Source organism: Paramisgurnus dabryanus, chromosome 2, assembly GCF_030506205.2.
Source record: "Paramisgurnus dabryanus chromosome 2, PD_genome_1.1, whole genome shotgun sequence".
NCBI classification, from domain to species: Eukaryota; Metazoa; Chordata; class Actinopteri; order Cypriniformes; family Cobitidae; genus Paramisgurnus; species Paramisgurnus dabryanus.
The window spans coordinates 27,951,211-27,977,960 of record NC_133338.1 but is presented as its reverse complement, the minus strand read 5'-3'; the positions used below and the strand labels follow the sequence as shown (position 1 = coordinate 27,977,960).

General features: G+C 37.9%; 1 protein-coding gene across 6 annotated transcripts in view; it reads left to right on the top strand.

The window, feature by feature from the left end:
* The window catches only part of vps13c (vacuolar protein sorting 13 homolog C), a 57,698-nt gene that overhangs the window by 3,112 nt on the left and 27,836 nt on the right, over window positions 1-26,750 (top strand). The window contains exons 5-46 of one of the 6 annotated variants that reach the window (XM_065267755.2): window positions 1,370-1,402; window positions 2,317-2,418; window positions 2,614-2,676; window positions 2,986-3,054; window positions 3,186-3,295; window positions 3,505-3,564; window positions 3,671-3,730; window positions 3,832-3,912; window positions 7,697-7,754; window positions 8,116-8,243; window positions 8,910-9,016; window positions 9,099-9,270; window positions 9,407-9,469; window positions 9,554-9,680; window positions 9,785-9,879; window positions 10,010-10,152; window positions 10,754-10,946; window positions 11,120-11,234; window positions 11,349-11,485; window positions 11,565-11,697; window positions 11,880-11,997; window positions 12,080-12,215; window positions 14,239-14,320; window positions 14,508-14,608; window positions 14,798-14,951; window positions 15,134-15,213; window positions 15,358-15,417; window positions 17,371-17,518; window positions 17,839-17,955; window positions 18,182-18,285; window positions 18,377-18,544; window positions 18,825-18,860; window positions 21,155-21,459; window positions 21,539-21,686; window positions 21,762-21,870; window positions 21,975-22,102; window positions 22,229-22,385; window positions 22,503-22,582; window positions 24,704-24,763; window positions 24,855-25,008; window positions 25,231-25,350; window positions 25,674-25,777. In XM_065267755.2, coding sequence (XP_065123827.1) covers window positions 1,370-1,402; window positions 2,317-2,418; window positions 2,614-2,676; window positions 2,986-3,054; window positions 3,186-3,295; window positions 3,505-3,564; window positions 3,671-3,730; window positions 3,832-3,912; window positions 7,697-7,754; window positions 8,116-8,243; window positions 8,910-9,016; window positions 9,099-9,270; window positions 9,407-9,469; window positions 9,554-9,680; window positions 9,785-9,879; window positions 10,010-10,152; window positions 10,754-10,946; window positions 11,120-11,234; window positions 11,349-11,485; window positions 11,565-11,697; window positions 11,880-11,997; window positions 12,080-12,215; window positions 14,239-14,320; window positions 14,508-14,608; window positions 14,798-14,951; window positions 15,134-15,213; window positions 15,358-15,417; window positions 17,371-17,518; window positions 17,839-17,955; window positions 18,182-18,285; window positions 18,377-18,544; window positions 18,825-18,860; window positions 21,155-21,459; window positions 21,539-21,686; window positions 21,762-21,870; window positions 21,975-22,102; window positions 22,229-22,385; window positions 22,503-22,582; window positions 24,704-24,763; window positions 24,855-25,008; window positions 25,231-25,350; window positions 25,674-25,777 — 4,718 coding nt within the window. The remainder of the gene's footprint in view (window positions 1-1,369; window positions 1,403-2,316; window positions 2,419-2,613; window positions 2,677-2,985; window positions 3,055-3,185; window positions 3,296-3,504; window positions 3,565-3,670; window positions 3,731-3,831; window positions 3,913-7,696; window positions 7,755-8,115; window positions 8,244-8,909; window positions 9,017-9,098; window positions 9,271-9,406; window positions 9,470-9,553; window positions 9,681-9,784; window positions 9,880-10,009; window positions 10,153-10,753; window positions 10,947-11,119; window positions 11,235-11,348; window positions 11,486-11,564; window positions 11,698-11,879; window positions 11,998-12,079; window positions 12,216-14,238; window positions 14,321-14,507; window positions 14,609-14,797; window positions 14,952-15,133; window positions 15,214-15,357; window positions 15,418-17,370; window positions 17,519-17,838; window positions 17,956-18,181; window positions 18,286-18,376; window positions 18,545-18,824; window positions 18,861-21,154; window positions 21,460-21,538; window positions 21,687-21,761; window positions 21,871-21,974; window positions 22,103-22,228; window positions 22,386-22,502; window positions 22,583-24,703; window positions 24,764-24,854; window positions 25,009-25,230; window positions 25,351-25,673; window positions 25,778-26,750) is intronic. The other 5 variants (XM_065267756.2, XM_065267760.2, XM_065267757.2 and 2 more) reach the window with 5 other exon arrangements.

Genomic DNA, 26,750 nt, shown 5'->3' with positions numbered 1-26,750 from the left:
TATATATATATATATATATATATATATATATATATATATATATATATAAGATAAAAATTTTTATGTATAAATAAAAAAAATCTGACATTAATATATGTATGTGTGTGTGGTTAAATATACACAATAATTACACACAGTACACACACATATATTATGCAAAATTTTATTTTGTATGCAATTAATCTTTTCCCAGCCCTAATTTTAAGTGCAGTACTTATTCCCAAAGAATCTTAACAATATTATATTATGCATTTACAGTGAATATTTTGGCTGAAATCACTTATCACTATTTAACACCCTAAAATTCACTCTATAATATGTTTGTTAATATATGCCATTTTAGAGAATTTACCCATCAAAAAATACTGGGTTATTTTCAACCTAGTCTCGCGTAGCAAGTCCTTCAATACTGAAGGTCTGGTGTTTTTCGCTGCTTTTTTGGCCAATGCCTGCCCACAAGGTCGTTTGACCTACATGTCAAACAACCAGTCACAGTTTGTTTCATCTAGCATCACGTTTCGGAGTGTGGAAATGTCTGGCAACAAGTCATTCATTTAATAACCAGCCGTCTAAATAAACATCATTACTCACCATAAAACAACGGTGTGCACCTTATCAACAGCCACTACAATGAGACGCTCTCTGTAAACATCTGTTTGAAGCATATCTCTCCACTTTTTAACACCTAATAAATTCGGCAGAACCAAACGCCAGCTGCGATCTTTTTGACTCCACCAGCTCCCTCAAGCAAAACTCTTGGACGTCTTTTAGAGAGTCTATACCAGGAACTTTTATATTTTTGAGAATGCAAAGTTTAGCTGATCATGATAACTGCTCATTTTTAGCCACGTAAACACAACTTATTCTCTTCCTTGTACAAACGTCAGAACTTTGTTTCCCGGGGGACCGTGAATAATCACGACACTCGCGTATCCCGGAATTCCGGTTTATTTTTTAACAAATCAGAAGACGACTTCGACATTCTCACAGGGTTAAGTGTACGATACACATCAGACGTTCAGCCAACATTCTGTGGGTATGATGTCTGAGGCTGAGAATATTTTCAATGTTAAGTTTTAAAGGAATGAATCCATCCTGTTGAGCAACCTATGAACCAGCGATGCTGGGTTGTTTTAACCCATTGTTGAGTCAAATATTACATTTTCTGGATTAGGAAAAAAAATTAACCCAAAGGAGTGGTCTGTCCCTTTTTGACCCAAAACATGTAGATCTGTTTATTTTTTGCTTATTGTTGCAGCAATGATAGAAAATACTTTGCAATAGAACATATATATATATTATTAGTGCATATATTATATTCAGTTTAAATTGGACATCTTTGTCTGATATTGTTTTTTACATGTTGCAGCTCAGTTTGAGTTATTAACCTCACCATACAATGGTAAGCAAGGTTCAGTGTGGTGGGTAGCAGGGTGTCAGGTTGGGACATGGACCAATGACTCTTATGTTTATCTAATTGTAAGCCCTTTTTGGTATGGTTAACTATTTCTACCTATATATTTTTTACCTCTATTCCAATGTTTATGGATAGAATGGTTAATCATAAAATTGGTGGGTTTACTGGTGATGCCCCAATCAAGTACATAATATGTATGCTCTTCATCAAATTTTAGAATAATTTTATGTTGTGTTGGGCATTTCTTTGGGGCTCTGCTTTATCGTCATCAAAACTTATTGCTATTGCAACATATGTAAAATCATTCAACTTGTGCATTTCTCCTTTGCGTCTTTTGGAATGTAGACGGTCAACTTACACATGCCAGTGGAGCATGCCACTGATGCCAGAGAGTTACAGGCTTTTCTTTTCCCTGAGCTGGGGAAATACATCTCAGCTACATGCACTTAACAGTGTGCTATAGTGTTTTAGTCAAGATAATGGCATGAATGTTTTCAGTTTATGGACAGAATTGCCTTGAAAATGAAATTTATTTTATAGGAATTTCTTTAATTGCCATTGTTGCTTGAGTGGTTCTACAACGTAGTTGTATCTACAGTATGAGCAGAAAAGGAAACAGTGCTAGGACACACCATAGCAGGCATTAGAGGTTTTCTTCCTCATGTAGTTTGACTGAACCGGTTCTAAGAGAGTGGTAGGTGCCAGAGGTGGTTGCCAGATAGTTGCTTTAAAAATTCAAGTCTACTTGACTAAGGTTGCCATTTTTATGTGCATTTTCATGTGAATCAAATGATCAGTGAATGATCTGTGGCTGTGTCGTCTAAAAGGTGGTGGCAGGTCTATGTTATCAATGTCTTCTGAATAACTTTTGTGACTAAGTGTTTTTTGTGTGTTTAAAGCGATTAAGTATGACCCAGCCAAAGAGGAGCGTTACTTGCAGGAGGCCAAGCAGAAGGAGCTGCAACGCATTGAGCAAACCTTGCAAATGGTTGCACACAGAGGTGAGTTAGCTTTGTCAATATTACACCATACATCCACACACAACGCCATCTATCCATATTTATCCACAACCAAACCATCCATCCATCTATCCCCACACCAAACCATTTATCCGTCTGTCCACACACTAAACTATCTAACTCTTTGTCTCTAACGGTTGTGTGTATTTGCTTTGTGCTGCATCTGATGGACCACAGGCTCTCAGGATGGAGAGCTTGTGTTTAATCTGGAGAATTATGTGTATAAGAACTCACCACGGGGTACGTACAGAACCCACTGCAGTAGCAGAGCAGTCAAATGTCCATCTTCTGTTTTGAGAGACGTTCGTTGATTTATGTGATGTGTTGAGAGTTTGGAAAACATTTTGAGGGACCAACTTTTTGACTCCTTTTTCTTTGTGCGCCTCTGTGCATTATTTGTTGAAGTCTGTCTATGACTGCATGTGTGTGCATTCATTTAAATAATTCTCGTTTCTTTTCTTAGTCGTGCATGCGTGTTTACTGGTATGCACTGTAATTTTATTCTTCTTGACTGGCTTTTCTCTTTCTCCCAATGCTGCGTTTTATAAGACAAAGGACGTAAACTTAAAAAGCATAAAAAACCCTTTAGGAGATCTAAAAAGCATGAACATAAAGCAGGTGGGTGGCTGCAGATGAGCCCCAAACATGAGCAGATATTTTCAAAAACTGCATTTGTTGACTGTGAATGCTAGAAAAGGTATTTGATTGGTTAATAGGATGGAGTTACAGTAAGCTTTTTTTATTTGCAGAAAAGCCACATGAGGAAAAGAAAGACACATTCACTGAAAAACTGGCTACACAAGTTATTAAAAACCTTCAAGTAAAAATCACCAGTATCCACATCAGATATGAGGATGATGTGAGTATTGACTCTAAATGCATGTGTGCTCTGTTTTGTGCACATTTATGACTGATGTAAGCATGGCTGTTGACAGCAGGAAACAACTGGTAATGTTCATCCTGGGCCATGTGATGAAGATGGGCCCACTATAATATGGTCTCAGAAAGAGATTATTATTTTTTTTTAAATAATAATATTATGACAAATGTGTTTTATCTGTGCTTTAGGTGTCGGACCCTCAGAGACCCCTTGCTATGGGCATGACTCTTTCTGAACTCAGTTTACAGGTGATCTCTTATTATAAATAGGCCACATAAAGTGAAGTTTAGTTGCAATCGGTATCGATTTACTAAACCAAGCATCGCAATTCACACAGTTTTTTTTCTCTTCCAGACAACAGATGAAAACTGGAAGACATGTATTCTAAATGAAGCAGCCAAGATCATCTACAAGGTATAATTCTTATGCTTCTCTTATTTGCTATTGTAAGATTTGTGCCAACAATAGTACAGTTTTGATTTTGTGTCTATGTGTATTTGCATTTTCTTTTTTAGCTGGGGCGCCTGGATTGTTTTTGTGCTTATTGGAACGTCAACAGCCCGATCTTCTACAGGGACTCCTGGGAGGAGATAGTGGTAATGTGCCCTTAATATTTTTCTGTATTTAGTATTTTTTTAAAGACCTATAATGTGTCATGGTTTTTATGTTGGATTTCTATTGTATTCATTTTGTTTTCTGTGCAGCATATTTCATCAGATTAAACTGTTCAAACCTTTTATAAAAGCTCTATCATGCACACACAGGAAGCATGCATTGCATTGTACCGGCCACCATATGTTAAGTGCCTTTAAGGTTTTCTGTTGTATGCCATTGCATGGGGATGTATGCTGTCCTTGTAATGAGTGCACTAATGAGGCGGCCATTTCTATCCTATTTTTCTGATGTTTAGCAAAGTGTCTTTTCTTCAGTTTGTTTGCACTCGCCCCTTTACATGTTTGTAGAGTGTGTGTTTGTGCAAACACATCTATGAGCGAGACCACTCATCGCTTCCTTTTTTTAATTATTTTTGTTTTATCTGGGCACACTTTTCCACCCTTTGCTGAGTGTTACAAATTTTTCATCATGACTCAAACCAGTTATGCAAGACACACATGCTTCTGCGTGTAAGTTTACTGGTTTAGTGTGTAGTAGTCATTAGAAAATATTTGAACTGGTTACTGGTTTTATGCACATTATTCAACCATTAGGGTTAAGAAACAAACTACATCTTGTAATGAAGCCTGTAGGCATGCACGGTAATTTGCATGCGATATCATGCGCATCTTGTCAGTATCCTTGATAAGTATTAAATCGCCATCACCTGCTTTCAGATGGAGCAGCATTTACTACACAAAGCCTATATATTGCATACATATCGCAGGCGATACATCCCCGATAATCAATGCGAAATTGCCCCGACTGTCAGTGAACTAAGGCTTTGTATAGTAAATGCCTCTCCATCTGAAAGCAGGTGATGGTGATTTAATACTAATCAAGAAACCAGCTTTACTGAAAAGATGCGCAATGACAATGACATGCAAATTATCACGCATCCCTAGAAGCGTGACATGCCTTTACTAAGTAAAGTTCAGATTTAATTTATTTTTAGTGGGTTAATCAGAAACATAATCAGAGAAAATAATCTATATATTTTGTGGTTTGATTATTGTTTGTATTTTATAAAAACAGAAAGCAAAACTGGTACAGCATAGTTCTTTCATGTTATATACTTAATACCTTTGTTTTCAGTAGCTGATAAAGGGGCATGTTAATAAACTGTGTTTATTCACTGTGCTTGTGGGTCACTGTCTGAAGACCTTGTATTGTAGGAAGGGAACCAGCTTCACGGTACAACAATGGCTCATCATTCAAGCTTTTGTAATATTTATGTAGAAGTGATAATGACCGTGCTTTTGCTCTTAGCTTTTCTATTTTCTTTCTCAGAGATGCAAAAGGAAATGTTTCATGTTGCTGACAGTGGTTTATGTAATCAGCACAACACAGAAAACCGCTTCATCAAGATAACACAGTCTGTACATGCTGTCTGTCTAACAGTTGTGATCCTTTTTCACTGCCCAACTTTTATAAAACTTTTGCTTTATTGCAGCATATGAGAGCCGAACTGTGGGAATTTTTATAGCTGCATTTTTTCTGTATTTTAAATTTTTTTTATTATTTCACTTACTATAGAGACTAATTTCTTTAAACTGCCAGTATCACCCATGAGCTTTGTTTTTCTTAAATGTGACCCATGCTGGCATAATAAGTCAGAATGCGCACTGTCTAATTTTAAGCTATAGGCGAAAGTATAAATATTGATTTTGGTTATAATTGAGGTATTCATAAAAATAAGTACATTAAGCATTCGTCTAGCGATCCCAATTCTCTAAAAAGTCATTAAACATCTAAAATCTTTATTTGTACGTTTTCTGAGAGGTGTACCATCCTAAATGCTCAATCTAATACAAAGATATGTGCATTCACATGCGTGTCTCACATTTTGGTTTTAAAACATGCAGGAATTAAAAAAGAAATGCAGGACATGCTTGATGTTAGTTATTATTGGTTTCTGCGTCTTGTTCACACAGAGGTATTTCCGGGAATGTTACGGGAATGCTGCTAGGTCCTCTTTCCGTGAGCGATCCCAGAACATTTATGGGACGTGTTTGTGTTCACACAGAAATCTGTCTGGCAATTTTACGATTATTTACTATGACCAAAGTGCTGTGTGAATGAGGTTTAGTAAAGCTGTCTGACTCGGTGTCAATTAAACAATAAAAAAGAAAAAAAGTTGAATATATATTTTTCCCTATAGAATTGTTTTTGACTTTGTGTGTGCCAAATCTATTAGTTTTACCAGTGATTGTAACGCATGGATGCGATGATTTTGTTTTTAAACCTTCAAAAATCTTTAACTCGATTTTATCGAAATTGACTTTGCTGACTCTATCAACTTCAAACACGTGTAGCTCTGTCATTTTTTGTCGGATTCCAACAAATTTTCCAAGTTTTTTTTTATCGAGAATGTCAAAATATTAAATTAGCTAATTCCGACTCAGTTTGCTAACACGGGTCACAAATATCACTTTAAAGGGGACCTGTTTTTTTTTTCAAGATGTAATTTAAGTCTCATGTGTGCTCAAAATGTGTCTGAAGTTTCAGCTCAAAATATCCTACAGATTGTTTATTATAACATTTCCAAAATGCCCCTATTTGGGTGGGGCCAAAACTCTGTGTTTTCATGTTTGTATCTTTAACTTCAAATGAGCTACTGCTCTTCTCTTATCAAAAGACACAGTGATTGCTTACAGTTAAAATATATCTGATTACTGTAGATACAGTCTGAGACAATAGTATCTCACTATTGAGATATGGCAGACACTGTACAACTCGTTGAGGGCTGAAACTATGGTAATGCAGGACTGTCAGTCAGTGACCACTGGCGGGGTTTTATCAGTGTGACATCACATTGGTAAGAGAATCAAAACCGCATGTCTAATGAGACTGCTTTTTAATTTAATGGGAAATAAAAAAGTAGTAGTGGGTGGATTTTTTTCATTGTATGAGCTGTGTGGATTTAATATTTACCTATACAACAGTGGTAACCAGTTGCCATAATACAAAATAGTGTCTATCAATCATGCTTGTGTTTTCTGATGCCCTGTGTGTTTAAAGTCGCAATGAAATTGAAATGAAAAACTATATATGTATTTTTTATATTGTGGTATTATTAACAAATGACTTATCTGTGAGCTTCATTATTTTTTAAAAATTCGTGTGTGCTCATAATCTTTAATCAAAAATGCAAATCTCCTCCCCTCCTCAAAACGATCTCTCTTCACTTCCGGTCAAAAGTATGGCAGGTGGGCGGGGTCCGGGAGAAGATCGCAGTGATTAGCAATTAGCAGCACGACCCAACTTCAAACGATCCAATCAGATCTCGATGGACAAATTCAAATCCAGCCCTGCCTTATTTCATCTCAAAAGCCGTTTCATTCGGATATACGTCACCACGGAGAAAATAAGGCAATCGCTACTTCCGTTTCATGGCGACTTTAAGGGTGTGGTGTGTATAATCAGTGTGGAGGATATTATGCTTTGTGTGGTCAAGAGGATAAACTTCTATTCATAAAAGTTCCTAGTATATTCTGAAATAATGTGACTTAGCTGCAAAGTAAACTGAAAGATTTCTTAACACTTTTTCCTGTGTTGTGCAGGGACGCTTTTTGCAATGCCTTTTTGTATGTGCAGTTAATAAGATTTTCAAAATTGTATTAAGATTAGCATTTTCAATATTTTTGTGAAAAAATTAAAGACATTTGAACCACATAATTTTATCACATTTATCACATTTTATCTAAATATATATTTTTTATTTAGAGCAAACTGAAAGCAGGAATCAGCACAAGAAATGAGGAACTGCAAGGTTATCAATACAGTATGTATTTTATTATATATTGGAAATATTTAACTGTATTCATTATTATTATCCTGATTTTATCAATTAATGGCCAGGAGTTAGGATTAATGTAGTTCTAGTCAACAGTTCAGTTTAGTTTACACCATAAATTGTTCATTTATCTGAATACTACTTTAACATAGGTGTGTCTGCTCGACATATATTGTTTTTCATGCTTTGTTTGAACAAACTGTATGATTAAAACCATGCACACACAGCACGCTCCTCTAGTACATAAACACAGCTAAACATAATGTGAACTTAATTTAAATTTAACATTCAGGTCTATACCTCTTTTAACCCTATAGACATCTGATATCTCATTTGTTTCCTTGTTCAGTTTTCAAACCCATTTTTGCCTCTGCAAAGATGTGCATCAACCCCAATGCTGAAGTTGAGCTCAAATCACCCAAAGCAAATCTGCACCTTGAGGTTCAGAACATTGCAATTGAGATGACTAAACCTCAGGTACAACTGCAGTCACCATCATGTATGAGTTTACATAGCATGCTGTCTAACTGTGCATTCACACAAGACGCAGGAGAGGTGGGAAAAACGAGATATTCGCTTGAACATTTTGACGCTTAAAATTTTTGAGTTAACTCTCTTCATTGGCGCGTGAAAATCATGCATCATTGGAGGGGCTTGTATAGCTCAAATTGAGTAAACTTACCAGATTGTTCGACCTCCTCGCTTACTTTCTTTCAAACAAGATCCTTTTAATTCCTGTAAAAGTACGAAGATGTCTCGTGTAGCCATGATGATTGTCCTCCATTGTTGTTTTGTTTTTCTGCCTCCGTTCGCTTCTTGTAAACACGTCACTGCTAGAGCAAGCTCCTGGTTAACGCGCCGCGAAAATCCGCCAAAGTTGAGATTTTTCAACTCGCGCAGATCATGCATCAATGCTCACTCATTCTTGCTTACCGCGCCGCAGGATGCCTATTCGCATCTTTGCATTGACTTAACATGTAAATCACTCGCGCTTGCCACCTCTTCAGCATCTGGTGTGAACGCAGCATAATTTGCAGACCTCAATAAAAACTCTGAGCTTAAATTAATCTATTGTATTCAAATTTCAGTTCTGATATACTGCCTAAGGTAACCAATAATAATGTTTTTGGCTAATATTCTTAGTACCTGTCTATGGTGGATCTTCTGGAGTCTATAGACTTTATGGTGAAGAACATCCCATACAGAAAGTTCAGGCCTGATGTTCCGGTCCACAAAAACGCAAAGGATTGGTAAGTACAGATAGATCTTACGGTAGACATCACTTTGCTTCTCTTTTGTGTTACTAATGTGACTTTTCTGAATGGTCAATAGGTGGAAATACAGTATCAGCAGTATAATGGAGGTGCATATCAAACGCTTCAACAAGATGTGGAGCTGGAAAAACATCAAGAAGCACAGGGACACGCTTAAAGCCTACAAAGCTGCGTACAAATGCAAACTTACACAGGGCAAAGTCAAAGAGGACACAGAGAAACAGATCCAGGTATTGACTACAGATGTGGTCCAATGGTCTGGCACAATCTTACACTTTTTATTCTTATTCAAAAAATGATTAAGTTAAATTCAGATAGTACATCTGTACATGTGTGTTTTATTGTCTGTCTCTTTCCTCTTCTCAGGAGCTGGAGAAGGCTCTGGATGTGTTCAATATTGTTTTAGCCAGACAGCAAACTCAGATGGAGGTATGAAAACACTTACCGAAACAGGAGATTACTAATGTTTCTTGAATTGTGGTCCAGTGTAGTAATCATACTTTCTACTTTCAGGTGGGACAGAAGCTTGTGGCTAAAAAGTCTGCCACCCCGAAACAGAGCGGAGGAGGCTTCTTCAGTAGCTTTTTTGGCAAGAAAGAAGGAAAGAAAAAGGAGGAAGAAGAAGATAAAGAGCAAGAGAGTTAGTGTTTTATCTCATATACATTTGCCTCTCTGTCTGTAATAACACAGATGTAAATGAAATAGATTTGCATTTATTTACATAAAGCGCATGTGTGTTGACAGGTATAGATTCTATCATGACCTCTGAGGAGAAGGCCAAACTCTACACAGCCATTGGCTACAGTGAGAGCTCACATAACCTTGCCTTACCAAAGCACGTGAGTGAAAACTATAACCGCTACAATGTAGTGAAACGTGTTGTGTATGTAACACACATTTTCACAAGTATATTTCCTTCAATCTGGATGCACACTGATTTTATTTTTATTTCTATGTGCACATGTGTAGTATGTAGCAATAGTCGTCACCTTTAAGCTGTTGAGCACCTCGGTAACCCTCAGAGAGAGGCCCGGCGTTCCCGAGATACTCAAAGTGCAAATAATCGACCTCAGTACGGCCATCTCACAGAGACCTGGAGCCCAGGCCATCAAGTATGTCTGTTATGTATACACAAAAAAGCTTTAGCATTGGCAAAGAAATATTGGGGCGGTTTCCCGGACAGGGATTAGATAAATGCACCTATTTGGCTCCCCCTACTGGCTTAACTTACAATCTCATTACTGATTGGCTGACTTTGCTGCCACTCAAAAAATTTAGCCAATTATTTTAAAGTGGAGGGGCAGTGAGATGCCTGTGATGTCATAAGCATCAGTTTTTCAGATTGGGCCGTTTTCTGGCTGACATTTCTAAAAGAGGAATTTCTATGAGACTGAGATGTTAAGCATGTGAATTTGGGTAGACTACCATTATTCAACAAAGACAAGGTAAAAGTGATTTTTCATTCTCTGTCCCCTTTAAAATAAATCAGGGCCCTACATCAGTAATGTTTTAGTAAGGCATGTTTGTTAAAATTAGATATATTTCCTAATTATACTAAGGCCTAGTCCTGTCTTAAGCTTATCCCTGTCTGTGAAACCACCCCATTATTGTTTTATTGGTTGGATAGGATAAAAAAGTACAGTATACTAAATTACAGTCTCTATATATCATTAAGTGTACATAATATTTGTTATGTTTTTGTGTGTTGTGTAGAGTGGAGGCTAAGCTGGAGCACTGGTATGTGACTGGTCTGCAGCAGCAGGGCGAGGTGCCATCTCTCATAGCGTCTGTGGGAGGCTCAGACTCCTCGTTGCTCAGTGTGCTTTTTGAGCTCAACCCGGAGAACAGCACTGCCGACCAGCTCCTCAGAGTCCATTCACAGCCTGTGGAGATCATCTATGATGCTGTGAGCAATAGAGACTAATGTTGAATGTTACCTGTCAATGCCCTTGATGGCAAAAATCACATCACATTTGGGTTGATTGATTCAAATGTTTATTGGTAGGCAAGGGTTTTGAGGGAGGGCATGTGGTTAAAGTGATGGTGTTATAAATAATAAATGTGTGGTTTGCTTTGTAGCTGACTGTCATCAGCATCACAGAATTCTTTAAGACGGGTAAAGGAGTTGACCTGGAGGTCATCACCTCAGCAACACTCAGCAAACTTGAGGAGATCAAAGAGAAGACGGCTGCCGGTAACCCTCTCCTCATTACCCATCATCCCCACAGATATGATCACTGTAAAATCCCAATGATAGTTCAATAGAAGCTGCCAATAATACTTTGACATTCTCTTCATCTGAACCCAGGTTTGTCTCACATTATTGAGACACGCAAGGTGTTGGACTTGAGGATTGATCTTAAACCCTCCTACCTGCTGCTGCCCAAGTCTGGCTTCTATGACAGCAAATCAGACCTCATGATCGTTGATTTTGGTTACCTGCAGGTAAGGAAGTGAACTAGGTACATTTAAAATAAAACACAAAGACTTACTGATATTGACTGTATTGTGTATATATATGTAGTTAAACAGCATAGATCAAGGCAGTCATCAGCAGGTATCTACCAGTTTCTCATCTCTAGAGGAAATCATGGATCGAGCATATGAAAGATATTCCTTGGAGCTTCGCAGTGTCCAGATACTGTACAGCAAGTCAGGTGAACACAGTAAATAAAATAAAAAACAAACATTACTGGCATTTTATTTATAGTAAAAGTAAAAAAAGTATATGCAAAACTAAACAAATAAAAAGTGACCTTTGAGATATCTGCTCAGCTAATAAGCCAATGTTTTAGTTGTAATTACAAAAATGATTTCCAATGATTTATGTGTGTTGAAGGAGAGAAATGGAAAAATGCTCGTCTTCAGGGTTCCTCCCATCAGCACATTCTTCAGCCAATGGACTTCACTCTTCAGCTGGCTAAATGTATGGTAGACAATGATTCACGTATGCCCAGGTCAGCTCTCTCTCTTTCTCTCTCTAACTGTGCTTATCAGCTCATAATCCTTGTACGTGCACTAAAGTCTGGTATTGTCCAGGTTCAAAGTGTCTGGAGAGTTGCCCTTGCTGCATGTCAAGATCTCTGATCAGAAGATTAAAGATGTTCTGCAGCTCGTGGACAGCGTTCCTCTCCCACAGACTAACTCAAGCCCACCTACCACGCCTACAGGAAAGGTCAGAAAACACGTAAAACAAAATGACAGGCGCACAGTATAAAATGTACATTCATTCTGTATTGACTAGAGTTACTCACCCTCAAGCAATCCAGATACAGTACATAGGTCCATCATCTTTCAGACTAACACATTTGGAGTTGTTTTAGTAAATGTCCTTGCTCTTCCAAGCTCAATGATGGTGCTAAACAGGGATCAGTGAATCAAGTTTGACTTTAAACACCAAAAATTGAATTCATCCTTCACAAAGGTAATCTACATGGCTCCAATGGTTTAATAAAGGTCTTCTGTGGGTAATAAATGTGATTGTGTAAGAAAAATATTAATATTTCAAACTTTATTAGTAAGGAATAATTGACAACGAGTCTGTTGAATTATTAGAAAAATAATATTTCATGTGCATTATTTTTCAATAATTCAAGGGCCCGGAGTCAATTATTCTGCTTATACTACGGTTACCACACCTCAAGACATATTTCACATGATATATTTAAAGGGATTTGTCCAGTTTTTGTACTTTAATCGCTATTGTAAGTAGGATTATTTCTTCCGCGTCTCATCCAACGGCTCTTTTGCTTGTTCCAAAACGTCATTTTAAAGCTGGCATTGGAGGCTTGAGCTGTTAATAGCATTCTAGTGCAGTTATTAATTAAGTTATTAATTAGAAAGAGAGCGACTGAGACACAGAGAGAGAAAGAAAGAAAGAAAGAAAGAAAGGGAGAGAGAGAGAGAGAGAGAGAGAGAGAGAGAGAGAGAGAGAGAGAGAGAGAGAGAGATTGTGTGAACGAGGCAACCTCTGTGCGTCTCTAAACAGCGCTGTTATTGCCTCGGAAAACCGTCTGTCATGTTGTTTTTGTTAGTCTGTTATTAAAGTTAACTATGCGCAGTGATATGGAACTGAGAGCTGCCTGAAACTACGTTCGCTGTGCATTTCCCAGAAAATAATTGCACACCTCAGAACGTTCATCAGCCAATCAGATTCAAGCATTAAACGGACCTGTAGTATAAACTTTAATAACTAGCTTCCGGTAACTGCACCATCCTGGAGGATAGGTCAGTAAGCTTTTGTTGCCATGGGTATGTTGGGTCCAAGATGGCATTGTTACCGGAAGCTGGTTTTAAAATATGGATTTTTTTCTTACAATATCTCATCAATAACATGCAAAAGATCTTTATTGACACCTTGGAGTCGAGTTGAATACTTTTGTGATGGATAGATGTATTTTTATGCTTCAAAAACAGAAGTTGTTCCCTGATCCCTGTTTCTACCATTATAAGCATGGACAAGCAAGGACTAAAATAAATCCAAATGTGTTCGTCTCTTTGACATGACCTTATTTATCATTAAAAATAACAAGGTTATATTTTAACAGAATATTCTTTACATTGTGTAGGATGATTTTCACGTAAAAACTTAGCGATGTTTGATGCTTGTCGTTGCTGTTGTTTTTCTGAAAGCCATTTATATTTCAAGCCTCTAAAACAAACTGCAGCCTGCCTACTGGGATTCATGTGCCAAATCTGAAACAAAGAGCTTCTTGCTTTTATATTTATCTCCTGAATTTTCTCTGTGAGCATCACAAGGCAGCATCGGGTTTCACACATTACACAATCAGCATCACTGTTTGCAATAAACCAATGAGCTGTGTGATGATCTTATTTCCAGACAACAAAAAAGCCTGTAGTAGTGAACAATGCAGAATGAATTATGAAAAACATTTCTGTATCTTATGTTTGAATAAGTATAAATAAGTAAATAAATGTATATGTGATTTTTGGAAGATAAATAGTTACTTTAGCTTTACATTAGCATAACTCCTATGTTTCTGCCTTAGCAAAACTTAAGTAAAAGTAAAACATATAAACATTCATTATTCACCAAATTTTTAATCATCTATAGCCATATGGATCACTTGAAATGCACATGTACAAATCTTGAACTCATGGATAATATGTTATATGTATTTTTGTTTTGGTCACGAATTTGACGTTGTTTGGATAATAATTATGATCTTCTTTTGAAGGTGTTGGGGATGCCCCTATCTGATGTCAGGCCAAATGTGTTAGGCTTAGACCCTGCAGTTTTGTCCTATACTGTTGAGTCAGGTTAGAATCCATCTTTTCTTAATAATAGATATGCACTTACTATCACCTAGAGGAAATCATTACTTTCATTTACATGCAATGTGTTGAATAATTCTCAGTCAAAGGCTGCTCTCTGTTTATGTGACGATGTGTAGTATCTTCATATATCTCTGTAATTGTGTATGTGTGTGTGTGTGTGTGTGTTTAGACTCTGAAGGAGACACCAGTGAGAGGTCTGTGGATGAAGACACTCTCAGATCGACCCAGGAAGAGCTTACAGAAGTGCAGTTTCAGTTTGAAGTCAAGGCGGTATGATCTGCTTCATCATTCTTCTCCGTGTGTGTTTTCATTTAGATAGCTTACAAAGTCAGCTTCGTTATCAGTGGCTTCCGGTTTTTTTGAAAGATGTCATTGTAACAAGTAATACCAATTATTTTGTGTAGATCAGTGTGTGTGTTTTTTGGTGTGATGTATTTGTGTGTGTACATATGTGTGTAGGTGTTGTTGGAGCTGACCAGGCAGGCCGCCCAAGAGGACGTGGTGTTGGCATTGAACGTGTCTCAACTGGGTGCAGAGGGCAAGATAAGAACTTTTGATCTCACTGCCACCGCTTACCTCCGCAAGATCAGCCTCGACTACTGTGAGATTAGAGGTTTGCATAAGCCCATATTACATAAAATGCAGCATACTTGAGACCTTGTAGCACTGTTTCAGTGCATTTAGCTCCTGGTTACACTGAATTGCGTGTGATTACAGTATCAGCTGTTTTTTCTGTTTAAAGTATTTTATGCAATTTAACTTTTGTTTTCTTGACTGGTTGTCTGTGTGTTTCAGATGCACAAAATCAGCCCCTTCATTTAATTACCTCTTCAGACAAGCACGGCTCTGATCTATTGAAAGTGGAGTTCATCAAAGTGAGCACAAACATCCCACTGATCAAACCCTTTATAAAAGACTCTTGACTGTGCTTTGTGGGCTGAATGGTTTAATTTGTGTGGGTGTGTACAGACATGCTAATGAGGGTCTGTGAATGATTCTGTTTCTTTTTAATTTTTTAGGCTGATATGAATGGACCCAGTTTCCACACATCCTTTAACAACACAGAACAAACACTGAAGGTATCTGCATGTTTTGTAGTGACAGAAATATTGCATCGTATTGATACAGTAGTTTTATCTTTAAACATTTCCGCTTTATGGATTTATCTAGCTGATGTTAAAAGGGATAAGTTCACCCCAGAATGAAAATTTTGTCAGTAATTACTCACCTCCATGTTGTTTAATCTTTGGAACACAAATTAAGATATTTTTGATGGAATACGAGATCCCCCCATTGTCAGCAATGCACCTACCATAAAGTAGAGGTCTTCACAGGTCCAAACATTTGTACCCTGAACCTGAAGAGACCTGTGAATGTGCTACACAGAACGACCCGGACCCTTCTAATATAAAAAAGTTGAACCCTGTGCAGAACTAAGACATGTAAGAACTTTAATACCCAAACCCTATGCGGACTCGACTATTATTTGATAGCTGGACCTGAACCCGGGCAGAAAGACAAAGAAGGGGCTGGACCCGGGTCCGCACATAGGCCTTTTTTACAGCCCAATAAACAAGTTTTTGAACCACCAGACTGGATCAAAAGGAGAGAGACGTCAATTGCACAACTACTCACCTTCATCTGCCTTCGTAAAAACCTTAAGATGCACGCAGCAGGGTTATATGAAGGTCTGAGCTGCACACGCGAGAGATCAATTCAGCAATATGATAGGCATGTGAGAGGGCTGTGTGTCATCGTGCACCAAATGACTCAGATAAAAAACACATACTAACATTACGATGGGTTCCAGTCTTAAGAAAGCGCTTTACTTCCTGTTTTCTTAAAAACAATCACATCCTAATGACAAAACCGTGCCCGTGCTTGAATCGTTCAAAGTACAGTGTGGTGCGGGCTTCTGGGGGAATAGGGAGGGGGACAATCTCGTTCGGGCACGGTTCGGTTGGGTTAGGTATAATATGAGCGCGCCCTAAAACCACTTATAAGTCTACTTGCTGTCAAGGTGACGGGTGACTTTACATTGCAGATTTGTGTTTTTTATATCTCTGGTCAGCTAACATAATAAGGACTGTTTGACGGTAATAATTCGTTCAGTGCAATGGGTTTGACATTAGCATTGCTTATTTGCTATCATCTTTGTGCTCTATGTGCAAACATTTAAGATATAACAACGTTTATTCAGTCCTCGGTCAGGACCTCTATCATAAAGGCAATAAGACAGTGGGTTTTATTCAAATTAGTTTGTGAAATTTGTAACCACTGCAATTGATACGTACGCAATAATCAAATACTATAATATATAATATATTGTTGATTTTTTTTTACCATGTCTTAACTGCCTTTCTGGGACTTTAAAGTGGCAGTTGCTGTAAATGGGAGTCTCAGAAAGCTCTTGTTTTTTATAAAAAATATCTTAATTTGTGTTCTAAAGAGGAATGAACCTCTTACAGGTATTTAAAGGTGCTCTAAGCGAATTCACTATCTGCTAGCTGCCTGTCCCCTGAACACACTGTAAAAAAGCGCGTTCTCTGTAGACAGCCCAGGCTTCACAAACTGCAACAAAAGCAAAGTGGTCAAACCTACCACCACGAAACATAACAAACGTGTTCCAGCCAATAAACGACAAGAAGGATTTGGGAGTGGGGGTTGGGTGCGTTCATGACTCTTTCAGAAAGCACAGAAGGGAGGGGGAGAGGAGGCGTTAGCTACGCTCCGTTTTGTTTGAAAACACTTCGAACGTCAACAAGAAGTGACATCACACAGATTCGCTTAGAGCGCCTTTAATGACAAAATTTTTATTCTGGAGTGAGCTATTTCTTTAAGGTTACAAAAATGTTTAGAGTTTAAAGTTATTGTTATTATATAGAACATATTTTATTTACAAATAAAGAAATGGTACAATAGCCTTGTTAGAAAATATTTTTTTGCCAGTTGGTGGTGAAATTGGTCTATTTTGTTGAGTTGTTGGGAGTTTATCTGTTGTGTTGATTTGTTAATCTGGTTGGTTTTTACAGGTGGAGTTTTCCTCTTTGGACTTTCTGTTGCACACTAAAGCTTTGCTTTCAACCATCAACTACATGAACTCAGCATTACCAGATGAGATTACAGCCTCCAAAGAGAAAGAAACCAAGAGACAGACTGAGAAAGCAGCAGGGAAAACAGGTGATCATACACACATTGTATTTTATATTGTGAAACAAAATGTGTTTTGTTTTGATGTGAATTATTAATATAATGTCATTAGGTAGGCCCTAAATGTTGCTTATGTGTCCATGCTGTCTTTGTCTCTGCTTTGTAGGTTTTTTCATGGGTAACTAAAATTTTATTTTATTCTCTTAGACTGCATTTGTCTTGACATGCACTAACAGCAGTTTGAAAATGTATCGATTTTGCTTGTGTACACGCATGATGCAGACTCTACTGGTTTCAGGTTATCAAACTAATGTGTTGTTTGAGTAATTCTGGTTTTCTTTATCTTTTAGTGTCCAAGGGCTCGAAGGATTCTGGTGTTGTGAACTTTAAGCTGTCTGCCATGCTTGGTTCCTTCAGAGTGTCTGTCTGTGATGACAGAAGCAACATTGCTGACATCCGAGTCCAAGGTAGAAACATCGAGAGTATTGGAAGTCTGGATTCCCAGTCAACATTTAGCCATTGCTGTAAAGTTGGAATATCTTAAAATGATGTAACATTATAGTATTGCTGTAGGGGTCTATGGCATCTTTGAGGGATATATTTTATTTCAGAGAGGTTATCCTGGTTAAAAATATTATTGTCTGTTCACCTTGAGAACGTTTCTGCCAGTTAACCTGTATCTGTATGCATTAGGCATTGATGCATCTGTGGTGGTCCAGGCCAAAGAAACTGAGGTCTTTGCTCGTCTGCGTGATATTGTGGTTCTTGATGTGGATCCAAAGACCATTCATAAAAAGGTGAGAGATCTGTCATTTACAGTGACGCTAAGCATTGTTAGGTTATTATAGGCATGTTTGTAAGCTCCATGTGTGTTTTCAATAACACCAGGCGGTGTCAATTGTTGGAGAGGAGGTGTTCAGCTTTAAGATGACTCTCTATCCCGGAGCCACAGAAGGTGATGGTTACTCTGACACATCCAGAGTGGATGGAAAAGTCATCCTGAGGCTGGGCTGCATTCAGATCGTCTACCTACACAAGTTCCTCATGTCTTTATTGGTGAGTTTAAATTCACACCTTAAATGTTCATATTTGTAATATTTGTACCTGCATGCATGTCCGTAGTCTAAAGTTACAAGGATTTGTAATGACAAGGATTTCTTTTACCTATAGAGCACAGGCACTGTTTTCTTATTGCAAGACAAATGGGAACATAAACAATCTATGTTTGTCAGTTTCTGTCTATTTCCTTACCTGTTTGTGTCTTTCCCTTTGTTAGTTTTTGTTCCCGAACTTTCCTCCCTCTTATTTTGCGTTAATTGTGTCTTCCCTTTTCCAGGACTCTTTTAGCTATCAGTATCCCTCTGCTGATGAGGTACAGGCTTGGGCATGCTGCATTCAAATCTTTTGCTTTGCAGCTTAACTTGAAATGCACCTGTGCACATTCTCACACACTGAGATTATGTCCAAACCCAAAACTAAACCTCAGCTGGGTTTTGTGTATTTTTTTATGTATAATTTTAAAGGACATTTTCATTTAGGTACTATACTGAGAGCAATGTTTATGACTGCCTTTGTCTTATTTTTAATTTTACTACACTTAAAAAGTGATATTGTTTTGCAAAAAATACAAAATAATTGTCATATATTGTCACTGTCAAGTGGAAACCTTTTATCGCCATAATTCAGCATTTTGTTTATATCTATGTCTGTCTGTGGGTTTTGCAGGTTGTTTTTAAAGTATTTAAACTGCTTGTGACTAAACATCTTAAATTTGGAGCATCTCTGATTGTTTGCAAAGTACAATGCTGTATCTATATAATACCAGAATATAATTAGTGCCCACAAAGCTAAAGTATTTACTAGGCTTAGTTCACACTGCAGGTCTTAGGGGGCATGCACACCCTTTTTACGCCTGCAGCCGGCATATGTTTTCAATTGTTTCCAATGGAAGCTTAGCGTAAAAAAAACAGCAGCTAGCGTTTTTGCCATGCTGAAAGCTGGCACTCTGTGTTTTTCCGCGCTCAGCGCTAAGCACCGAGGGTTGAAAAATATGCAACTTCCGGTGAAAAGCTCATTTCGTCAATGTCAGTTCTCACACAGCCATCCAATCACAGTGGAGTAGGGGTGGGACAAATAGCACAACAACCAACCGGCATATCGTACAACAACTGATAAAAAAGCAGAAGTATCACAGCAACCGAAGTGCTCAGCTGAAGAAAGCTGGTGCGCAACTGAAAAAACAGCTGGCATTTGGCATCCTCCAGGCGTTTAAAAGCTTTGGTGTGCATGCCCTATTAATGCTCATTTTGGATTTTTTTTGCTGAAATCCGCTGTTGTTCACATTATCATTTAAATGCGACTGCCATCAGTTTCATATGTAAACCGTATCTGGCCCTGAAGTGACCCGCATGCTCAGAAGACGACGTGACGACATCTTCCCGCCTCCTACAGCTCAGCATTGTGACGTCTGTCGCATTTCAATGACATAAGAGTCTGGTCAAATGCGACATGGCCGTTCAGACTGAAGTCACATTGCAATACATAGGATTAGGGTCACATTGGGCAAAAAATTGGATTTGGGCCACTTTCTCCTGCATTTGCCTTGAAAACAATGCGATGCACATTGCACATACTGCATCTGATGTGGCCAATATCAACTTTGCAGTGTTTACAGTTGTAATAGTGTTTTTTCCATTTCATGAAAAGTAGCGGTTTTAACGTTAACGTAAAGGTTTCCACCCGACAGCGATATATTCTAAAATCTGACTATTTGTAAATCTATTGCTCTACAGAAGCAGCCTTTTCAGTGGTTTTACTAATGGAGTCAATAATATTTGTCAATAATATTTTAATATTAAACTTCTGTGCAACACTCATATATCATTTATTTGAAATACTGTAAGTTTGAATGTTTTGTTTTTCTTCTAATTTGGAAATAGATGGCATGATAGTTGCCTTCTGTGCATCTCATAAATAATCTCACCAACATATGCGATGCAAATACACTTATCAGAGCTTTGGCACAGTGGACTCTCACACAACACATGCTCAGGACCCGTAAAAGCTGTTAACTCATGTCTCAAGGATTAAAAATGACATACTGTAGCTTTAATGTTGTTTTCTCTGGTACATGGAGATCCTTGTGCTTGGATACATTAGTGTTCACATTTAAGCTTGCTATGTTCATGTTCTGTGAGATATGTTTTAAAAAAGAGATGTATCTTTACCATATAGTGTTGATTGTCAAGAATGCAGTGACGTGTAGCATATTTGAATAACTTGATCTTGAATGTATGAATTCAGTTGCATGTGTCTGCTTGTGTTCATATGATGCATACTGAACTAGAATCATAGAAATTTGGGATGAGATTTTGCACGACATGAATGCCTAATATGCCTAATATCTGTAGTAGGGGTCCACCTGCCATAACCTAACACTACTCACAACCTATTCACATCCCACTCGCAAAAAACACACCTCCTCCAGCATTGCTTATTTCACCTCAGTCTGAATTTGCAACGTTAAGTTGTAAATTTGGCTTTTAGGCAAATCTGCATGATTTCTGCTTATAATGGATCTCAAACATTTACATTAAAACCTTCTCTTACTCTACAGAACTGTAAAGTCACACAAGGCTGTATTTAACTGTTGCTTGCCCTCCATAGATGTTTGTGGATAACTTCCAGACAGCTAAAGATGCTCTGAGCGCTGCCACAGCTCAGGCCGCCGAGAAAGCAGCTTCCAGCGTGAGAGATTTTGCTCAGAAGAGTTTCAGACTCGCCATGGACATCAAACTGAAGGCTCCTCTTATCATCATCCCCCAGTCCTCCACATCCCATAATGCATTCGTGATTGACTTGGGTCTCATAACTGTTGGAAACCGCTTCTCACTGCTGGCAGCTGAGGGCTTTACCTTGCCCGCTGTTTTGGAGACCATGGATGTAAAACTCACACAACTCAAACTGTCTAGGTAAGAAACCTAAAGCAGATGTCACAGAATAATAAGCGCTTTCTCTGACACATCTCCTATGTTTTTATTCTCTCTTCAGGACCGTTCTGAAGCATGATGATGCTCATCCTAATATAGATATTCTGGAACCCATCAATTTAGAGCTACAGGTCAAGCGTAATTTGGCTGCTGCCTGGTTCAACAAGATTCCAGGAATGGAGGTGAAAGGAGTGCTGAAGTCAATGAACGTAAGTTTTTCTGACATTGTGGAAGTGTTTTCCACTTCAAGTTTTGAAGCCTTAAAAGTGTTTTTTCATCTATAGATGACTCTTAGTCAAGAGGATACTGGGGTTCTAATGAGCGTCCTAACTGAGAACATTGGTGAAGGAAGCAAAGCTGCTGCTGTGAAAGAAACTAAAGCTTTTACTAAAGGTATGAGGAGATTTATTGCTTGCGACTGTAATTTCTTCCATCCCTGTAATTTGTCAATGGGTTCATATTTAAGAGCTCATATTGACCCTGGTTTTCTTTCACAGATGAAGCTGTTACAAATGAAGGACTGGTAAATGCACTTTCTGTTGAGACGGGAAGTCAAGCTGCTATCACTAATGGCACTTTCAGTGAGAATGTCATCAACGTGCTGCTCAATTTTGAAATCAAGGAGGTAATTAAACAGACTTAAGTTGTTCATTTCAATAGTCCTCCAGATAGATATTTGTAGATGGCACTAAAGAACTCCAAGGTTGTTTATTTGGCACCTGGTGTGGACTGAGAGCCATTTTCCTTGCAGGTTATGCTGAAATTAAAGAAGTCCAAACATGTGCAGGAAGATGCCTTTCTGGTCCTGCATGTAGCTCAGCTTGGAATCGACACCAGAGTTAGAAAATATGACATGGAGGCAACAACATATATTAAAACCATCTCCATGAAGTGCCTGGAGTTTCCTGGTTTGTAATGCTATGTTTTCGACCCTCACATAAAAAAGAAACAGAATTTGCTAGATTACAAGAATTTTACACATCATGATAGCCACTTGTAAGATGATTTAAACTTTTTTTTCACAGATTCAAATGGGGAACCACTCTGTATCATCAGTTCCTCAGCAGAATCAGGAACCGATCTTCTTGAAGTCAAGTATTTTAAGGTAATCCTTTCTTCCTTCTTAATAATCTGAACTATGTATTAGTACAGGAACATGAAAATTCTATCAGGGCTCAACATGCGCACTGCAAAAAATTGTTGACTTGTTTTTAGTACAAATATCTAAAAATTCTTACATCAAGATGAATTTTCTTGATGAGCAAAATGATCTAAGAAAATATAAAATTTAAGTGAATTTGTGCTTAAAACAAGCAAAAATATCTGCCAATGGGGTGAGAAGTTTTTTCTTGAATTAAAGGAACAGTATGTAAGAAATGTATATCAATTAATCATAAAATGGCCCTGATATGTCACTAGATATTTAGAAATCATTTTCATTTCTAATACTTATATTACTGACAACAGTGGTCTGACCAGGTTATTGTCATTTGTCAAAAGTGGAGTTGCAGCACTCAACTGATGTTTATGTTGTCATTTTGTGTATTGGCCACTAGTTGGGTGATTGCAGTACCAGTTTTAGCCACAAGTTTTGTTATTGCAATACCAGTTTTGGCCACAATCCTACATACTGTTTCTTTAAGCTTTTAAGAAAAATGTAAACTTATTTTTAGATTTTTTTTTCTTACCCCATTGGCAGATATTTTTGCTTAGATATCTTTGCTTTGATATCTTTTGTCTTAAACACTAGACTTATTTTCTTAGGTCATTTTGCTCATTCTTGATTTAAGAATTTTTAGATAGTTGTACCAAAAACAAGACAAAAAACTAAGAAAGAAAGAAAAGTAAGAAAGAAAAAAGTAGGAGATTCATTTTTTGTGGTGTGAAAACGGAATGTTTTGAATGGGCAAGTGAGAGAATTTTACCCGCCACAAAATCTAAACTGACCTAAACTGCCATCGCTCCGATGCGACTCTGACTCCTCATTTAAGCCTGATTATACTTGACAGACTTTCAGTCATTTTCATAAGCAGAGGAATGTGCAAAGTTACAAAAAGGCCATGCACATCACTACACGTACATGCGTGCTTAAAGGTGCTCTAAGCGAATTGACGCGTTTTAGACCATAAAACATTTTTTTGTTACATACAGCAAACATCTCCTCACTCTCTGCTTGCTGCCTGTCCGCTGATCAAACTGTAAAAAAACGCGATCTCTGTAGACAGCCCAGGCTTCACAAACGGCAATAACAACACAGTGGCCAAACCTACAAACAGAAACCATAACAAAGTATTCCAGCCAATAAACGACAAGAAGGATTTGGGGGTGGGGGTTGGGCGCGTTCATGAAAGCATGGAAGGGAGGGGGAGGAGTTAGCTACGCTCCGTCTGTTTGAAAACAATTCAAACGTCAACAAAAACTAACGTCTCGCAGATTCGCTTAGAACGCCTTTAATGCACATGGCGGTGTCCACAGCATCCGCCTCATAGTTACACATTATTTACCCATCTGCCCCTTGGATGTGCTGCCAATAATAAACTGTTAATATGTGGATTTTGCCTTGACATTTCAGTCAAGGCAAAAAGAAATAAATAAATAATTGCTTTTAATTGTGATATAGCATTTCATTTATATCAGTCAGGTATAACCAAATTGACATGGCTGAAATTTAATTTTTATCTCTGGGCAAGTAACTTTTTTACTTGGACTGGCAAATTTACTTGACAATGTCAATGCTTAATGTCAAGCCCTACTGCTATGCATTTCACTGATGTGTATTTTACAAAGTCCCTTGCTGACGTGTGTTATTGCAACAATCCAGTGGGATGCCTATTCAGGGTTAGACAGGCTTTTAGCTCTCACATTTTAATCTTTAATTCAGATCAGCACAAGAATTTACTGCATTATCCAAGCATTGAGGCATTTAGTAAAAGCCAAATACCCATTAAGCTCTTTAGTCTTTGTGGAGTGGCTGTTTTTTTAAGTACTTAGTGCGGTTTCATTTTAAATCGGTGGCAGCGTCTATCACTTATAAGTGGACTGTTTTTAGATGCATAAAGGAAAATGCTCTGTTGTGCATTATTTTTGAAAACAGTTTGCAGTCTGCAAAAGATTATTTATTAATGCATTACTTTAGACATCTTGATTATGTTAGATGTATTGGGAAATAAATAGGAGTTGACCAGTGAATAAAAATGGTTGCCTTGATTAATTCTTGTTGTTGCAGGCTGATCGAAATGGGCCCAACTTTGCTATTGTCTACAATAATACTGAGCAGATGATCAATGTAAGCCTCTATTTTACCATTTTGGAAACTGTGCAATGTTCATTTGGATCATGATAAAAGCATTTTTGTATTTGTGTGTGTCTGCATTCAGGTGATGTTCTCCTCACTGGACTTGATGTTGCATACTGAGGCTCTTCTCTCTACTATGGACTTTCTGTCTGCCGCCCTGTCCAGCAGCAGTCTCCCTTCACCAGAGAGAGAAAGCAAAAAGGCAGACGACATAAGAACAACCTCAACCAAATCCAGTAAACACATGCAACTGCACATACTGGGCAAATTCCAACTGAAAGTGCCCTACACGCTCTGAAGGGTGGTTCACATTGGTCTTCTGCCTGAACTGCCCTTTAGAGGAATAAAAAAATTTTGTTTGGAATTTGCCCACTGTTGTAAAACTGACAAAGATTGAACTGTGTTTTGCACATGTACTGTATTAAGGATGATGTAATACGGAAATGTTTGTGTCTCAGCTGCACTGAGCTCTCCCTCTGATGGTGACATCATTGACCTAAAGGTGAACATGCAGCTGGGCGCATTTAATGTTTTGGTGTGTGACCAGAAGAGCAACATGGCAGACATCAAGATTCAGGGTGAGACTGCCAAAATACCATAGATGATACAGTTGCTAATAAAACATTACTACATGGTTACAACTATTAAACAGTTATAAATCAATATAGGGCCTTATTCAAACAATGACAGAAACTTGAATAATATTAGTTTTTTCTATTATTTGCATGTTTGTTTTTGTAATTGTGGTGGCTAATATGAAATAATACACTTTATACTAGTAACTGTAGCAACTATGTTTTTGAACTATAGTTAATTCTTGTAGAGATTCATATACTGTAAAGCAATAGCCCAAATGATGTTGTCTAACTGCTTTCATAAATCTGCTCTTCTGATACTGTAGGTTTGGATGGTTTTCTCCAAATGCAGGGAACTCAGACACACATGTCTACACGTCTGCGTGACTTCATCGTCATCAATGTGGATCCTAAAACAGTTCACAAGAAGGCGAGTTAGCTGAGCTAGCACATACATTCTTATTTTTCATTTACATTTATACATTTGGCACATGCTTTTATCCTAAGATACTTATAAAGCTGTAAATTTTTTATCAGTTTGTGGTTGTGGGATTTAAAACCATGACCTTTGCAATGCTTAAAGGATTAGTACATTTTCTTAAAAAAAAATCCTGATAATTTACTCACCCCCATGTCATCCAAAATGTTGATGTCTTTCTTTGTTCAGCCGAGAAGAAATTATGTTTTTTGAGGAAAACATTCCAGGATTTTTCTCATTTTAATGGACCCCAACACTTAACACTTAACTCAACACTTAACAGTTTTTTCAACGGAGTTAAAACTATCCCAAACGTGGCTTAAGGGTCTTATCTAGCGAAATGATTGTCATTTTTGGCAACAAAATATGCACTTTTAAACCACAGCTTCTTGTCTATCTCCGGTCCTGTGATGCCCAAGCGCGACCTCACGCAATACGTCATCACTTCAAGAGGTCACGGATGTTCAAGAGGTCACGGATGACGAATGCGAAACTACGCCCCAGTGTTTACAAGTGTGGAGAAACAGAATCGTTCCGACATTGTTGTATGTCGAATGATACTAATTAATGTCTTTGTGTCAGTTTATTGTTTAAAATGGTCCGCAAATGTGCGTTTCATATATAACACGTGACCTTTCTACGTCACTACGCAATTACGTGAGGTCGCGCTGGCGTGTCACAGGACCGGAGATAGATGAGAAGTTGTGGTTTAAAATTGCATATTTTTTTTCTTGTCAAAAATGACAATCATTTTGCTAGATAAGACCCTTAAAGAGTAACTAAACCCCTGGTCAGAGCCTGACTCCACCCACTGGCAATATTTGAAAAATGCAAGAAAAGTGGGCAGATCCCAACGAAGATAGAGGGGACGAACTAAGCTCGTATCAAGTGTGTGGTGAGATCGTAACAAGGGCGTGGTGAGCTT